Here is a 16951-nt window from a genome sequence, read left to right on the forward strand (position 1 = left end):
AAGGATGAGGAAAGCTTGATGATGTTTTTGCCATAACGGAGTAATAAAAAAGCATATTTTTTATGGGCATCTTTGATTTGTTGGAGTAGAATAACTAATTATTATATTAAAAAGGTGAGAAAAGTTCTTGAGTAACAAAGTCTCTGTAAAGACTAAAAAGGCATTGATATATATATGAAGAAGCTGGCATTGCAACTTGGCAGTGCTTTTGGTTCTTTTTTGTTAGTATTTTGGCATCCATTTAGAGCTCCGGATTCTTGGTACACGATTGTTGTAACATATTTTTTTACGTTTATTATCCGCGGAAATAAATAAAAAAAAACATATTTTAGGTACAATTTCTGAATCTGAACAAGGAGCACTTTATAGTATTGATTCCCAATTTCCAGCAAATTCAAGTTCTATGTTTTCTACTTCAAATGTATGCAACCTTTTGTTTGCTAAGTGAAATGTTTGCAACATCTGGTTGAATAGCTGCAACTTTTCTGTAGACTACATGATTCCAACAAACCAATGAACATAACAAAATACATAAGGAAATTTTACAAGTACAACATTGCCAAGGAGCCCTAAAATTAAGCAGGGAGAATCCAACTTTGCAAGGAAAGGTCACACCTAAAAAGCACAACTCATAGCAACTAAAGCTCCGATAAATATTGGCCAGAAACGAGGACGTTGAAACATGCTATTGCCTCCACCGCAATCATCCTTGGTACCGCTATAACATCCTGGTCTAGTTGACTTAGCCACACCTCCTTCAAAAGTGAAGCTGCTGTTGGATTTGCCATTGCTGAACAAGACACACCAAAAATATGGACCTCCACCATCTGCCCCACTAACACCTGCACCCACCTCAGTGTGGTTACTGTTGTGGACTATTTCCAAGGCCTTGTCATTTGTCACTAGGATGTCTGAGAATGCTTGCTTAGGCTGGATATATTTTGATTGGCATCCGAGTAAACGTCCGGTGAAAGGGGCCAGTGATGAGGCCTCAACACCACAGTTGGGCGCAAACTCTTCAGGAATTTCAGAGTCAGGAGGCTTCTTGGCGTTTTTCCCTCCCACAGCACCACAATCTCCTTCGTATGCTTTTATGAACTGCAGGGCTATGCATGCCAGGCCAGGATTGTTGAAGAGTGCTGATGATCCTTTCTGGGAAGTTCTATTGCTGTTAATCTCTGCGACTAGCTCATCAGCGGGGTTATCTGTTACTCTTGCTGTGACTTCATAATAGAGGAAAACTTCAAATTAGATGTGAGCATTTGTATAAGGAGTGAACGAGTAGTCAGTTTTGGCCTTTACAAAATTGACAAAAGAGCACATAGGTTGTAGAGGCATCAACATATCTTAAATTAGTAGATGAAAATGTTTGATGCAGAGATAGAGGCATGATCTTGCAACTCACCATAGGTACAAGACTAAAATGCCACCAATGTCACAACTCTCTAACATAGTAAGAGAAGACTTAAACATAATATCTAAATATCACAATGAACCTTAATGGTCATAAGAGGGTTCCAGTAGCAGCAGAAATCGGCTAGCACTAAAATCCTAATTGAATTTCAGGTTCTTCCCGAACATACAGAATAGGAAAATCCAACTGCCTAATTTCAGTCCTGGCGATCTTCAGAATGATTATAAACCTCAAAAGAACAATTACCAAAAGATTTAGGAGTAAAAGAAAAGGGCATAATATGTAGTGACACCACTAGTTTGGTTAGAATTATATATTTAGTCGTTTTGGTTAAAAATATATATATATATATATTTAGTCGTTTCTTTGAAATGCTTCTTGGGCATCTTATTACTGTGCTCGTTGGTGTTCTTGAGTTAGGTGAAGTTGGTTTAAAAGGGGAGGAACGACAAATTTTGTTTAGTTGGGGCCAAGGAGGAAACGATTACACGAGAAAAAAGAAAGTAAAGTTGAATTATATCAAGAATTCAGTAAAAAAAACTTTAGCAAGATTTGAATCTTGATTAACACTATATACATATATTCTTAACGATTGAGCTTTAGCTAAAAGTCTAAAACATAACACATGAACAGGCTCGATATTTATTCATAACCACTAAATTTTAGATATTTAAGAGAAAAAATAGCAAGATTTGAAGCTCATCACCATTCATCACTATCTTACAAGTTTTTCCTATCAATTGAATAATGACATAACATCTGATCAAGTTAGATATATAGATTAATTAGTACTGAGTTACGATGTTTCAAAGGGGGATGTGAGCAACTAGGCATACCCTGGATCTGGCCTATTAGAGATGCGAGGAAGGACATTAATGTGCATTTAATTTGTTCGAACTTAAAGCTTATTAATTGACATCCCGTAAATTACATAAATGAGATTATGTTCTTGTTTCTTAGGTCTTTCCTAGAGCTTTTACTTCTACAGTCTACAGACTAATCTGGTAGCTTAAAATGTTGATTGATGTACTGTTTTTTCTACTTATTGGCTTCTTTAAGTTGATAATCATTTTCTTCGATAATTCCATTAAGGTATTTTAATGTATGTTTAGATGCATTAGATTTTCAAGTAAGCGGAGAGAACGAGTGTGTGAACTCATGACCTTTAGTCACAAGCCGATACCAGGAGTGACGAACGAGTCTTGTCACTACGCTATCAATGACTCCATCGATAACTCCGTGAACTACCTTACATTTACTAGTTCACAACTTACAGATCATTCAATTACAATATTTTCTTCGTCGAATTTCAATGAGATTAGATTCAATAAAATCAGCAAAACTTAATGAATGACCATATAATCTAGGATACAGAAGCTCAAAAACAGATCAACAAGCAACTAAACATAAGTGATATCTTATAGTATGTTTCAAGATCTGCATTCTAAATCTGCAACAAGTTAATGTAAAAACTGTAAAATCAATGAAAGATATAAGAAAAGAAGACTCACATTGAACATGATCAGCAGACACAGATACGTAGAACAGAATGATGCAGACAAGAACACACCACCTTATCCTAGACATTGTACATGTATAAATGCAAGTATGTGTGTGTAAGAAAATGGAGATGCAAGAAAAGAAAATGTGCAAGTTGGAAAGTATATATGTGTGGTTCGATCTTGTGTCAGACAAAATGTGGGCTACTTACCAAACTGTGTTTATCTTCTGGTAAGTTAAATAATCAAACCTATATCATAGTTATCATGAATAGCACAATTTTTACAAGAGTGTCCAACGCATATTCAAGATCAAATTCAAATTTAAGGTATAAGAATCTAAATCATAATTCAAAATTGTGTATATTGTAAATGATTATAGATTTCGGAAACCGAAACTAGTCGGTTGAAATACCGAATTATAATTTTTTCAGGCAATTTTTGAAAAATCGGATGATTTATTGGCGATTAAACAAATCTGACAAATATTTTATTGATGTATCGGCAATTTTTGAAAAATCGATCGATTTCTATAACCAAAATATTTGTAAAAAGGAATGCTAAAGATACCAAAAAAACATGTCCCAGCCTGTCATTTGAAAAAAAATTGGAGCATTTAACATTACTTAATAATAGTGATGTATATGCTATCGTTAAAATTTTCGAGCGATTGAACCTCCAAAAGCTCCAACAGATGTTGGGTGCAGTTAAAAATAAGCCTACATTTCTTGACCAAAAGCATGGGTATAGCACAATCTTGTCCACTTTATTCCTTGTGTAGAAAATAATGGGCGTTTGTTTGAATGCACCGTGAAAATGAGAATCAAGAATGAGAATAAAAAGTATGGGAATGAGAGTTAATGGAAATGTGAATGAAATGGAAACCCGAGAGGCATGGTGAATTTAATTTACCCATCAAGAGGGAATGAGGTTCTCATTCTTCGCCACTAAATTGATAATGCAAACACTATCACTTGGGTTTAAGGTTCGGATTCCCGTTAACCAGGCACAATAACCACCAACGAACCACCCCCTAGGTTTTACTTGTAATTTATATAAACATATCCTCAATCCCCAACTAGCTATCTATCTGGCAATCAACCCTTGAGAAAAATAGCTATAGCAAACCGGAATGGATTGCCATACATAATTATCGCTTTAGCAAACTGTATACAAGGACTGCTGGGAGAAGATGGAGGCTACAAGTACAAATGGGAAGGACAAATATTCTTAATGAGAAGAAGTTGAAGATACTGTCCAAGGAAGAGGGTAAAAATTGGGGCAAGCTAACTCAGGAATCATAAACAATGTACACTTGATAATATGAAAGAGGGGATACGCTTTATATTGGATGGATATTACACAAAAAGGGGCGAAAACCGGGTGAAGCTGACTCATTCAAGAAACATAATCTACTCAGCAATCCATTCATCATACTTGGATATTTGACTAATGCAACAAACAAAACAATTATCCTACAAAAAAAAAGTTCTATTGTTTAACATACATCTGTTACATTTTATAATTTGAACATCTCACTCGCAAAGTTAGAGCAACTTTAACATAACACACATGTACAACACTACGGAATGTAGATGAAACACCAGCTAACTGTAATCTAAGCAAACAAGTACACAAGAAATTTTTCAATGGTTTACATAGAAGCCAAGCTACTGAAGATACGTTTTAGGTTGGGGCATGCTGCACGCAACCTACCCATACTCGCTGGATGTATCTGTCAATCAGCATAAAACATCTAGACGTTAAATACTTTACGCCATTTGGTAATTAGAAAAAAAAACGATATATAGATAGAAAGTGTGTGCATTTAGTAATATTTAATCTGGGATCATGAAGAACATCCTAACCTTCGGACAAAAGCGGACATCAAGTGTCTCTAGCATGTTACACTGTGATATGGCAACGTCAACAGCATCTTCATTGATGTTGCAGGACTGCAGAAACGCCACAAAATTCCAATATAATTTAGTTCATATTAAGTACACTCAAAAGCAAAAAGACACAGGTCATCTACAAACTTCATTTTTCTTATAATGACATCCATGGAGCAAAATATTAAAATGCTTGTAGTGATGATGTCTTAACATGGTTTTATTCTATTGGAAAGCAATACTACAGAGAGCGAAATAAAACAAAGTTCGGCAATTTTTTCCCTGAAAAAATAATAAACAATAAATAGGAAGAAAACATAGCATAGAGTAGCGTTCTCTATAACGGTAACCCTTTATAATGTTTGAATTACCAAGCAAGCAATAGTAGTGAAGATGAAGGTGGTCAATTCGATGATACTAATTTAACAATAAAATATTGGAGGATGTAATCTCAATTGCAGTGTTTGTCTCAACGTATAATTCTTGTTCTTGTGACTGGATAGGAAAAAAATATAAGTGGAGGTGGTAGTGCATTTCAGTAGTGTTTGTGGTGTCAAATAGTAGCAGAACAAACACACCACATAGTCAAACTCTTCAAATGTTTTACATCTTGACATACAATTAGAATTGGTAACATCTTCAGTTCAAACAATTAATCATTTCACATATAATAAGAAGCAAAACATTAAATTATACAGTGATCAGGAAGTAGATTGGTCTACGACTACGTACAAGCGAAAAGGAAACATTTATGCGTCTTCAAAATCCCATGCATCAATGCAAAATAATTTGCTACTTTGTAATATGGTATTTCCACATTTATAAGCAATTACATTTTTCCCCAAAATAATAAAATCTAAGTGCAGCTCCGTATATCCTTGGGATGTAGATTGTCCCTAAAAAAGTTGAAATATAATCCATACCTGAAGGAAAAGGCTAGACAATTTGGGGCATTCAAGCTTCAGAATTTCCAAAGAGCAGCAGTTGCTGATAAAAATGTATATAAGTAAACAACACATAAAAAAGTAAATTAAAGAATTAAAAAAACAAATGAAACAAACAATACCTTAGATTGAGGAAACATAAGTTGTAACATGCAAGGTCAACTTCCTTCAAATTTGCAGACAGCGAAAGGTTCAAAGATGACAGATGTACACATCTTGCTACTGGCGGAATAATAACTTTTTTGATATTTAGACAACCAACACAGTTCAGGTTTTGCAGCAAACGATTAGGCCGCTCAGCTGACAACTCCAGGTCAATGGTCGGTTCAGGTAGCTGAAAAGCATCAGATCCCCAATCGAGATCATGCACGTTTACACAACCATTCAAGCTCACATGAGTTAAATGTGTACAACAAGCAAGAAGATCCTCGATGGCAGACTGGCACAGTGTTCCATATGACAAGTCCAAATCACATAGCGAGGGAAGAGCATCATTCTTGTAAAGAGGCTCCAGTGACGAGTCAGTTAAATACTTGCATGCTTGCAACTTTAGAACCTACAATCAAATAATGAACAATATATTGTAAAAAAGGGATTCAAAAATTATTGAGTTAAATTTAGTGGAATACTACTTCAAATGAGAACCCGGGAAGTTCGAATTTCAAACCATCTTACAAAAAAAGCAAGAAGAGGAAGGTTTAGATCAGTTTATGGCAAGTCAGTTTAGATTTAAAAAACAATGAATTAAGCTTTTTAAGGGACATTTCCATGTCTCTATGAAGGGTTCCCATATGAACCAAGCCATAATGATATAAACCCAGTTAAATGAAAGGAATTCGTTGTATTAACAATAAAATCCTATTCTTATACTGCAAATTTAATTTTCTGAATTGCAGATTTATCATTTAACTTCTTGTGGTAATTAAAATACAGGGTCCATAGGCATCACCAAACCTCCTGATACTATACCAATCAGATTTCTGCAATCAGAGGTGAATATGTGGACAATTTACTGAAAGTCATATGGTTCACAAGCATCTCAATTCTGAATTTCTAATAATCACCAAAAGTACTCTTTATCATACGATTCAAAATATTTTCCCTTATGTTGTGTTAGATGGGACGAAATAGGAGGGAAAAGAATAAAAATATGTGAAGAAGATTAGAAATGGAGAAGAAGGATGAAGTAGGTGAGAATCAACTATGAGCAATGTGTAGTAGGTAGGATTGGGGATTCTTTGCAAATTAGTGGGATTAAAATGTCTCAAATCTGTAAAAATAATGGACTGGAGCGGTGAATAATTATCATACACAGTAACACAAGTCTTCATCTATGTAAATAACTCAATTCCCTTGAGACGATGGTCGCAAATGCAATGCAACAAATCCACACATGACACAACACAACGCACAAAGCCGTTCTAGAAGTCCAAGAAATATTTATTAGCAATTTGATTCCATAAAATACCCAATGAATATAAACAACATTACATGATTTCCCCGGACCCTATAGATGTCCCCTTTGACAAATCCTCGTTCAAATTGATCATGTTTAGACCTAAAAATTGTAAGTATTTAATAAATATATAAATATTTAAACTATAATATTATAATTTTATTCGATACAATTCTTAGCACTTTTATAATATCAAACTATAGATTAAGGATCTAAAATTCGAGAATTGGCCAAGTCAACCAGAAATATATAAATGTCTAAAAGGTCGTTTAAATAGGAAAAGAAGAATCATGTGGTAAAATTTCGTTGATTCATGGATTAATGTGTGTGGATGTGTGTGTATCTTAGCCCTCGCATGTGCACAAAAGAAGTGTCAAAATTTAATGACATCAATTAAGTCAGATGAAAGCGCTAAACAATATACCTTCAACTGCAAACAGGAATGAAAAACTGGCTGCAAATTCGTCAAAAAAGTGTATGACAGATCAAGTGAGATCAAATGTCGAAGCCAGCGCAAAGATGAGAGTCCATCAGGCCCAATAGAAGCGCAGGACATTAAGATCAACGATTCAATCAGCGGACAAGATGTTGTGGTTGCAGACAAGCAGTCATCTGTCAGTTGACTGCACAAGAAACATAGAAATTATCAGCTTTCTTATGACGGAGAAACCAAATTTGTTGTCTGCTATATAAGGGAAACTAAGTGAATAAGAAATGCCCATACATAAAGAACCAACATGACAACTTACCTGCAAAATGAAGCATCCAGAGATGTTAATAGAGGGCAATTAATGGAAGCTTCGGATAATACCCCACACCCTTTCAATTCAAGCAACACCATACGTTCTGCTTCTATATGGAGAGAATTCAGTTTGGGACATATTCCAAGATTTAGAGACTGAAGACCAACCTGAAATAATTGTAAACATATGGTTACAAATTTTAAGTTTACTGCAAATTGTTTCACTAACATGTAATGTTGTCTTAATAGAACATGCTTGCAACGTATATTAATATAAAGCACCAAATCAATATAAAAAGATGCTTTGTGTGCAATAAGGCGGTCAAGTCGTCAAATGAGCGTAAAACACTAACAAGTGTATTTATTTATTGTTATTCAGATACTATCTAGTATCTACAGTTTTCCACTCTGTTAATTCAACCAAATCTTTCAGATGTTTCATTTGGAAAAAATGAGCTGCATGAATTATCAGACAAGTTCAGAAAGTTACTTATCAGTGCAAATATCATTTCTATTGCAGCACTATCAGGAATGTAGCTAAAGTATTAAGCAAACAATTGCATTATATTTACCTCAGGGCTTGAGTAAACGGGCTTGAGATCATGTAACAGAGGGCATGATGGAAACTTCTTAAAGGAATAAACCGAAAAAACACTTATTGCAGTATGTTTCCTAATCTTCATCATGTATGTCAAAGTTGCTGGACTTTAAATTCCAGACTACATTTAAAAGTTGTTTTCTTATATAACAGAAAAGCAAGGAGACCCTTGATGAGTATGCTTAGAGAAATGTGTGTAATCGCCGTGTCAATTGCATTTTTTCAAGTCAGCTTAAATAGGGAATATATTATGCCTTAATGTTGCACTAAATGAGGTGCAAGTGCGCTTTATCTGTTCTTTTGCAATTAGATCTTAACAGATGTTTTGCCAACTGTTTACCACAGGCTGTGTAATCATCTCAAGTGGAAGTTATTTGCAGATGCAAGAAACAATTACTACATAACACAAGTAAGAATGCTGAAAGAGTATAACTTCATATATTCAGAATCTTGTAATAAAAAGATAAACAAATGAGTACTATATATTAGGCATAATAAAAATAAACTCATACTGGGAAAAACGATGCTCTTTCAAGATGATCACACCCATCCAGTGAGACGTGCTCAAGAAAAGGGCAATTGAGTTCAAGAGAGCTTATAGCACGGCAACCAGCTAGAGACAGATTGACTATGGTTGTGCTGCGGAAGCTCACAACTGTCAGGCTCTGTAAAAAATAAGCAAATGAGACACAGTTGCAATATATAGAACCGATAACCATTTTACTACAATATATATCGACATTAGGAGAATGATCAACCTTAAGCACTAGCTAAATAAAGACTGTAGCCATCCCTAAATATATGGCCGAGTTAAACCATGTCAGTTGTGAGCATTGCTTTTCTAAATAAAAAAGAAACATGAGCCAGTCCAGATGCCGAGAATACATATAGGTGGTTTTTACTTATCAAAATTGAGTTACAAAAAACTTAACTACTTAAAGGCGGAGGTCATGGATCATACAGCAGTAGCTACTAGCTACTGCCTCTAATCTTTTATACAGTAAAAATTTGCAATATATGTCAGGAGCAGCATTGATTATGATAGGTATTAGAGCATCGCTAACTATCATATTTACATGAAAAAAGATTATAAGCCAATAAAAAAAGCAACTTACCTACTGATTTCTAATCTCTTAATATTTTTTCAAAAAGACCAGAATTATCATCAAAGCTTTGTAAATTCTACTATTACAAACCTCACAATTATCAAGGGTTAATGATCTCAGCAATGGGCATCCACCACCATCACTGAATACTTCACAGATAGAATCTGTCAATGATTCGCAGTCTGTAAGGTCCACCTCACACAAAGATTGGCATTGAAGTGCTAATGTAGTTAAACTTTCTTGTTTTTGCAAGACTAATTTCTGTAACAAAGCAACACCACTTATTTCAATTCATTAGGTAAGATAAATTATTAAGAATAATAGGAACCAGTGAATCCATAAAACATACTTGCAATGAATTGGATGTAATTCTTATTCGCTGGAGTGAAGGGCAATTAGAAACTTTGATGGATGATAGCCCTACACTTCGCAAGTTTAACTCGATCAATCTGGCATAAAAAAATCATTCAACAAACATTTTTGAACAACATGCTAACAACACAGAGTAACTAATTTATATAACAAAAAATAGTATGGTATATAATACTTTCGACAGTGTACAAGTCGTATGTTCTGCAGGCGAGGAAGGTCCAGTGAAACAGAAGTCAATAAGCTACAATTATCAAGCTCCAAAACCTGTTATAAATCCAAATTAAATTTTATAAAAGAGCTGAAACAGATGCAATATATAAAGCCGACTCCAAAAATAGAATGCAGTCCCTAACCTCCAACATAGAGCTATAAGCTATTGCAGTCATCGATGCGGAAGTGATGCCCTCACAACTGTGAAGCTTAAGAACTGTCAACATTGGAAGTCTTACAGACTTTCAAGATAAACCAGAAACCATGTTAACAATAAGAGAATTATTTTAAGTGAATAAAAAAAGCTCCAGAAAATAATAGATGAAAAGGTTCAAGTATGTGTAAATGACCTCCAGTGAGACGTTTTGGCAGTATGAAGCATTGAGAACATGGAGATTGGCACATGTGAGAGCTATCTCACGTAACGTCTCATCACTAACACATGAGCAATTCGACATATCCAAGGACTCCAAAAGAGGGCATGATGTCGCTGCTGAACGAATTGCAGCATCTGAAAGCTTGTGGCAGGAGGCTATATCAAGATCATGCAAAAGAGGGCAGTTCAGTGCTGCATGTGCCATAGTACTCCTCTTCAAAGACAGAGTTCGAAGTTGAGAACATCTGCAAACAAAAAATTATTACTGAAAAGTTGAAGGCAACTTCAAGAAAAATTATGCCTGATCTCTGACTAAATTGTCACCTGACAGAAATTCGAAGCACCCTACATTTCACAATCTGAAGATGACGTAATTGATCATGATAGATAGGTATCTCTTGAATACCATTACCAAGAGTAGCATCATTAACAATCAAACTTCTCAACTTAGGGCAACCTGTCAAATCTTGAAAAAAGGTCTCTCCTAGTTGTCCTCTACCCACAATTAGAACCTCCAGATTTCTGAAATGAATCAATCACATTAGCATTTAGACTTTTAGACGTGATTAACATTCAGTAGTGTTGCATTATAGTAGAATACCCACCTTAGAGAAGACATAGCATTCATTGCTAGCAAGTGATTAGCCGGTGCGCCATTAATATTTAGTTCTGTTGCTTTCGGATAACGATGACACATATCCTCGACTAGAAATAGAAATATTAGGAGTCAACATTCTTCATAAAAGTAATCATTAGCATTAACATGATGCAAGAGGTACAATATTCACAGCTTTTTGTTGTTAAACATACTTTTGCAGCATACTTGTATAACACATCAGAAACAAGTTACTCTCAATGATCAAATAACAGAATAAAATAAGACTCCAACAAATTGATAGAAAACTTTAGTCAATCAATATACTTAACCTGCAACAGATAAAGGGCAATACTGTAGCTTCATAGAAAGGATGCATTCAATCAGAATACTAGTAAAACATCAGTAGAAACTAAATCCTATCAGACAATGAACAGATAATAATTGAGAGTACGTAGATTTAATAAATAATATAAACATTTCTCACATTGCTCCAAAGATATGTTCCGGTTCTCAAAGTTCAATTTTTTCCAGAAATCCTCATGAGCACTGGCAGTTCGCCATTGCCTGCAAACTTTGGCTGCTCGACAAAGATTGATAGGGTCCAAAAAGGAGAAGACCTTTCACCATGAAAGACAGTACAAGAAAACAACGTATTGGTGAATAAGGGGAACGGGAGACAACAAGAACAAAACAATCATGAACTAAATAAATAAAAAACATAAAAAGTTAAAATCTGTACCATGTGCAATAAGTCGTCAGTAAGATCCATCCGCATTTCTCCATCTCTAATGTCCCTCCCATTACTAGAATCAATTACAATTTCAGACTTTCCATCATTGAGAACTGACGAGAGATAATGAAATTCATTTTTGAAGGAACCCTGATTGATATTATAACCCCTTCCGAGAAAATCATAATTGTCATTATCCGAAGACGCAGATGCCAACTTGCAATCCCAATCATTGCCAAAGCTTTGAAATCTAGAACCACATAAAACAGTACAATATCAATACATTACATCGGTTTTGTTATCAAATCCTACAACTGCGTACTTTAGACAACACACAGAAAGTGGAGAACCACAAAAATATGGATATTCAAGTGGAGGGGGGGATTCCGCCAACATTAAAATACTTAATATATATTCAAGAGTTAAGAGTTAAGTTCTATGGAGACCATATTTTTATTGGAGGAGACGGGAGACCACATATGTTCTGTAAGTAAAATATTGCATAAAAACATAGCAAAACATATTCTTTTGGGTATCATGGTCTACAAAAATCAATGTATTATTAAAAATCTTGAAAGTTCTATATGTTATGCAAGTAGAACATTGCAAAACGTATTTTTTACAAAACATGTTCAGTTTGCAGAACATATATTAAGTTTGCAGAACATCTATGTTTTGCTTGTTGAACATAAATGATCTTCAACATTTTCAATGAAATAGTGATATTTATGGAACATCCTTTACAAAACATTAAGCTTTGTAATGTTTTGACTGCAAAACATATATCGTCTCCAAGGTCTCTGATGAATAGTGGTCTCCATAGAACTCTTCTCTCAAATTTATATATTTATAAATTCAAAAGTTAAATTTATATTAAACAAAATAATCAAATAAATAAGTTCATAATCCTTGATATTTTTTTATAAAAAATTTACTCAAATGCATTATAAAGAAGCCAAGTGATTAGGTAATTATGTAACTACTTCACTAATTTATTAATAGGAATCCTCGCACCCCAAGGAAATCCCATGCACAATGCGGCGGGTGAGATAAGAATCCATGCTTCCTAATCTTCCAACTATCAACGTCACCCTCTTTTCAAAGTTCATACAAAAAGTTACTACGTAAAAACTGCCATATCATCATTTGTCAACGAGCAAAAAAACAATTAACTGCTATTACTTTTCGAAGAAAGTATGTCGAGATATTAAAGAACATATTCATATAATAACTTTCTACCTACATATTCTCTTACTTCCCAAATAAATATGTTGAAACATGATACGTAAATAGGACAGCAATAAGATTCCAATCATAACGTCATAGTCGGTTTTACACCTGTCATTCTTTTATAATATGTTCATTGTTCACTTCTTTTGGCTACATAAAATGATATTTAGATTATATGGGACCGACAATCACTTATCAACGGAGACATGTCTAGCTACCTTATCTAAATGACTCTAGGTACTGACCATCTAAAATATGCTTTGTCATACTTGTTCAGATTGCATGCAAGTGTAATAAAATGAAATATGAAAATACATTTTACCAAAAACAGCATTTAATACCTAGAATTAAGGTTGTGTTCACTTGGAAAGAATCATATGGGGAAGGAATGGAATGAAAAATTATGAACAGGATGAGGAAAAAGGGGAATAAAACATAACTTCCATAACTGGTGGGTTGAATTTCTATTTTAAACTGATAAGAATAAATGGAAGAACAAATAAAAAAATAAACATTATCCTCGTAAAAGGGTAAAAATCTCATTCCATTCTTCCCGATTTCATTCCATCCATTTAAACACTACCTCAGTTTTAGATGTAAACAATAGCAGTTACATAACATATTCAGTTACAACAGAGAGAAGAGGAGAGACTCACAGCGAAAGGGAATTAACTTTAGGCCGTTTCTTATGAGAATCATGATCAGGAACGTCTCTTTCAGGTACATGTGCTGACGATGACGAAGAAGGCCCGTCTCCCAGTGTCAAATTCAAGTTAACTCCTGTTCCACCATGACCACTACTTGAAGACTCAGCAATATTGTCATACCTCATCATATCACGACCACCAAGAAAATTATCTAAATCAAATCCCCCGTCCAACGCTTCCAGCGCTTCCGTATGTTCCACTTCATCTTCGATTTCCATACCATCATATTCATCATCCATTATTACTTTACTACCTTCCTTACAACCTTCTAAACCTACAACAAACCAACACGAAAATCCTCAATCACCGCAACAAATTACCAAAATTCAACCTCAAAAACAACATATTTCAATCAAGATCTCACACATTTCACCCTAAATTCATCAAATTCAAGAAATGAAACCCTAAAAATCACCAAATTTCCACAAGCAAAACCCTAAAACCAAAAGGGTCAGTCCAAATCACACACAAGAATGCAAGAGATTCAATTTTGAGCTTACCCTTTAAGCAGAATTGCAAAAATCAATCAAACAAAGATTCATACATACAAGAAAATACAAAAAAAACAAGAAAAATACATGGAGAGAGAGAAAGAAAAGCAAGAATTGTAGAGAGAGAAACATACAGAAAGAAGACTAGATCTGATCTGATGGTTGAATGTTGATAAACATCATTTCTGTGTGTTCATCTATGAAAAAGATCGGCGGTAATGACGATATAAATGTGTGTATTGTATGTATATATTGCAGTTGTAATAAAACTCGGGGCAGCTGTTTCTTGTACTAGGAAAACTAAAAGCCCATTTTTTAAAAAATAAATAGATAGAAAATGAAAAGGCCCAATATATTTTTTAAGTGATTTTACTCTTTTTTCCTGAAAAAAATGTAGTGAGAAATAAATATCGGCATGACTTTTTATAGAAAATAAATAATTTTGATATCCTTGTTAATTTGATTGATTTGTATTAATACTAGCGTTAGATGTACACTATTTTGGGTAATATATTTTGAAGTTGATAAATATGACATGAATGTTTATTTTAAGAAATTTTTAATATTTCTGGGAGTAAGAAGTATCGAAATCAGGATCTGAAATGACAGAAAATAAATTTTTAACCACTCGATATATCCTATATATCCGATTGTACTCTTTATAACTTACTAAGAAGTACAAGTTAAGTTTACAAAACAAGATTACAAAATAATTTTTTTACCGAGAACAAGATTGGAAACTTAATCCGTTAGGGTTTTATATTAAATTATCCACCGAACTCGTTAAAATATATCAAGTAGCTACTCAATCTCCACGACGACTCATTTAGACCACTAAAATACTAGTATATATCACTCCGTTAGTTTTTTTAAAAAAAAATTAACGGAAAATGTTGACTTTTAAAAATTTGTAATCGTATATTTTTGTTAAATTGTCAGACACATACAATTGAGATAAATAACGAGAGTTCTAATTGAAAAGACATATTCTTTTCATTTCTCTGCTGAATTTTAGTCAAATTAATATTGCAATTGCAGATCACCCGGCTTTTATTTTACTCGTGAAGATAACGATTATTTTAAGACCAATTAAACAGATATACAGATTAGAAAGAGGCACTCGAGTTTGTTAATAAACGATAATAATAAAAGAAATACACGGCAAACACAGCACTTCTGTTAAAAAAATTAAAAATTTAACAAAATGATATATACTAGTATTTTAGTGGTTTAAATGAGTCGCCGTGGAGATTGAGTAGTTACTTGATATATTTTAACGAGTTCGGTGGGCAATTTAATATAAAACCCTAATTCGTTATCCGTAAGATCGGAAAGTAAATAGTAGACTTAGTCTGAAGAGAAAATTAGAAACATGTCATGAAATTATATACAATATGATAATAAAAAGGAAAAAAGATTCCTAAAGTTAAATTTTTTTTAAAATATATATATATAATTATTAGGATTTTTTATATGAAAATTGAATGATATTTTTGTAATAATATAATTAATCTCATGTATTTATAAAAATATTATTATCTTTATACTTGAAACTCACTTAACTTTAGGATCGTTAAGCCCATAATAAAATTATAAAATTTTCATTGTAAAGAAAGATAAATAAAAAACAATCGATAATTGAAAAATTATTGTCTTCAAATAGTGAGTAAAACATCTTAATAAAAAAATATTTAAACATAATTTAATGTTAAGTTAAACATAGATTAAAAATAATTAAACACAGATTTTAATGATAAGTACGCATCACTTCTAAAATAAGCTAAACATATATAACTTTGCATTTAATTTTTTCAGGATAGTTTTAAAAAAATAAAATCATACAAACTTTATAAAATTATAAATTGTTATTGAACTTGATTACTCGGAATTCGGATCGGATGATGAATTAAAAATAAGTATACGAACCGAGTACTCGGCCAACTCCATATCTTTTAGAACATTGAAGTTGAGTCGAAGGTTGAATATGATTTATAAAGTTTAATAGAAGAAAAAACATAAGATGGAAAATATCCTACATTTTATAAATAAAATTAATTTTAAAATCAATGAAAAGCAAGTGTATTGTATTAATATCATATGTTACACATTCAATGTTTACTGCCCGGACATGATCAAAATCTGATGATAAATTCTGATTAAAAATTTGATGTAAAAAAAATATGATATCATGCTATCTTTTCAATAGAGAAAATTAGGGATGGGATGATGTCACGTAACTACTTCGTGAGGTTATAAACTCCTTTCACAAAAATTTTATGATATTTTTGTAAATACTACTTCCTCCGTCTCGGTCAATTCTTTACATTTGTTTTGGGCACGGAGGTGAAGAAATATGTATAAAGAAATATGTATAAAGTAGTGAAAGAAAGAAAGAAAAATATGTGAAATGGTAGGACCAATGATTTTTAATGTATAAAAATGAGATAGTAGAGTAAAAATAGTGTGAAAATGGAGGAAAAGTGGGAAAGTAATGGGACGACTATTTTTGATAAGTTTTGAAATTTAAATAATTGGATGGGACATTTCAAAAAAAATGTAAAAAAATGATTGTGACAGCGAAGTAGT

General features: G+C 33.3%; 2 protein-coding genes across 2 annotated transcripts; both read right to left on the bottom strand.

Annotated features, from left to right (window-relative positions):
- Positions 1 to 466: 466 nt before the first annotated feature.
- Positions 467 to 3123, bottom strand: LOC141687390 (uncharacterized). The gene is made up of 2 exons (XM_074492643.1): positions 2926 to 3123; positions 467 to 1223 (listed from the first exon to the last, which is right to left on the bottom strand). Exons 1-2 carry the CDS (start codon positions 2999 to 3001, stop codon positions 616 to 618), a joined length of 684 nt encoding a protein of 227 aa, XP_074348744.1. The 5' UTR covers positions 3002 to 3123; the 3' UTR covers positions 467 to 615.
- A 1240-nt stretch (positions 3124 to 4363) lies between these two features.
- Positions 4364 to 14658, bottom strand: LOC141683978 (F-box/LRR-repeat protein 15-like). Its single transcript, XM_074488793.1, has 18 exons — positions 14500 to 14658; positions 13824 to 14148; positions 11947 to 12187; positions 11692 to 11824; positions 11215 to 11314; positions 10934 to 11131; positions 10584 to 10854; positions 10377 to 10475; positions 10199 to 10287; positions 10001 to 10100; positions 9742 to 9912; positions 9058 to 9210; positions 7955 to 8115; positions 7630 to 7828; positions 5872 to 6305; positions 5729 to 5792; positions 4782 to 4868; positions 4364 to 4648 (listed from the first exon to the last, which is right to left on the bottom strand). The coding sequence occupies exons 2-18, from the start codon at positions 14111 to 14113 to the stop codon at positions 4568 to 4570; spliced, it is 2871 nt and encodes a 956-aa protein (XP_074344894.1). The 5' UTR covers positions 14114 to 14148; positions 14500 to 14658; the 3' UTR covers positions 4364 to 4567.
- Positions 14659 to 16951: the final 2293 nt, after the last annotated feature.

The sequence above is a fragment of the Apium graveolens genome, chromosome 9, assembly GCF_009905375.1.
Source record: "Apium graveolens cultivar Ventura chromosome 9, ASM990537v1, whole genome shotgun sequence".
Lineage (NCBI taxonomy): Eukaryota > Viridiplantae > Streptophyta > Magnoliopsida > Apiales > Apiaceae > Apium > Apium graveolens.

Bases quoted from the DNA above. Each gene is read 5' to 3' on its own strand.
- LOC141687390 (XM_074492643.1), bottom strand. From the start codon at position 3,001: ATGTCTAGGATAAGGTGGTGTGTTCTTGTCTGCATCATTCTGTTCTAC. The intron at 1,224-2,925 runs GTGAGTCTTCTT...TCTATTATGAAG, and splicing joins GTCTGCTGATCATGTTCAAT to TCACAGCAAGAGTAACAGAT.
- LOC141683978 (XM_074488793.1), bottom strand. From the start codon at position 14,113: ATGGATGATGAATATGATGGTATGGAAATCGAAGATGAAGTGGAACAT. The intron at 9,211-9,741 runs GTTTGTAATAGT...TATTTTTTACAG, and splicing joins TAACCCTTGATAATTGTGAG to AGCCTGACAGTTGTGAGCTT. The intron at 5,793-5,871 runs GTATTGTTTGTT...CATTTTTATCAG, and splicing joins TTATGTTTCCTCAATCTAAG to CAACTGCTGCTCTTTGGAAA.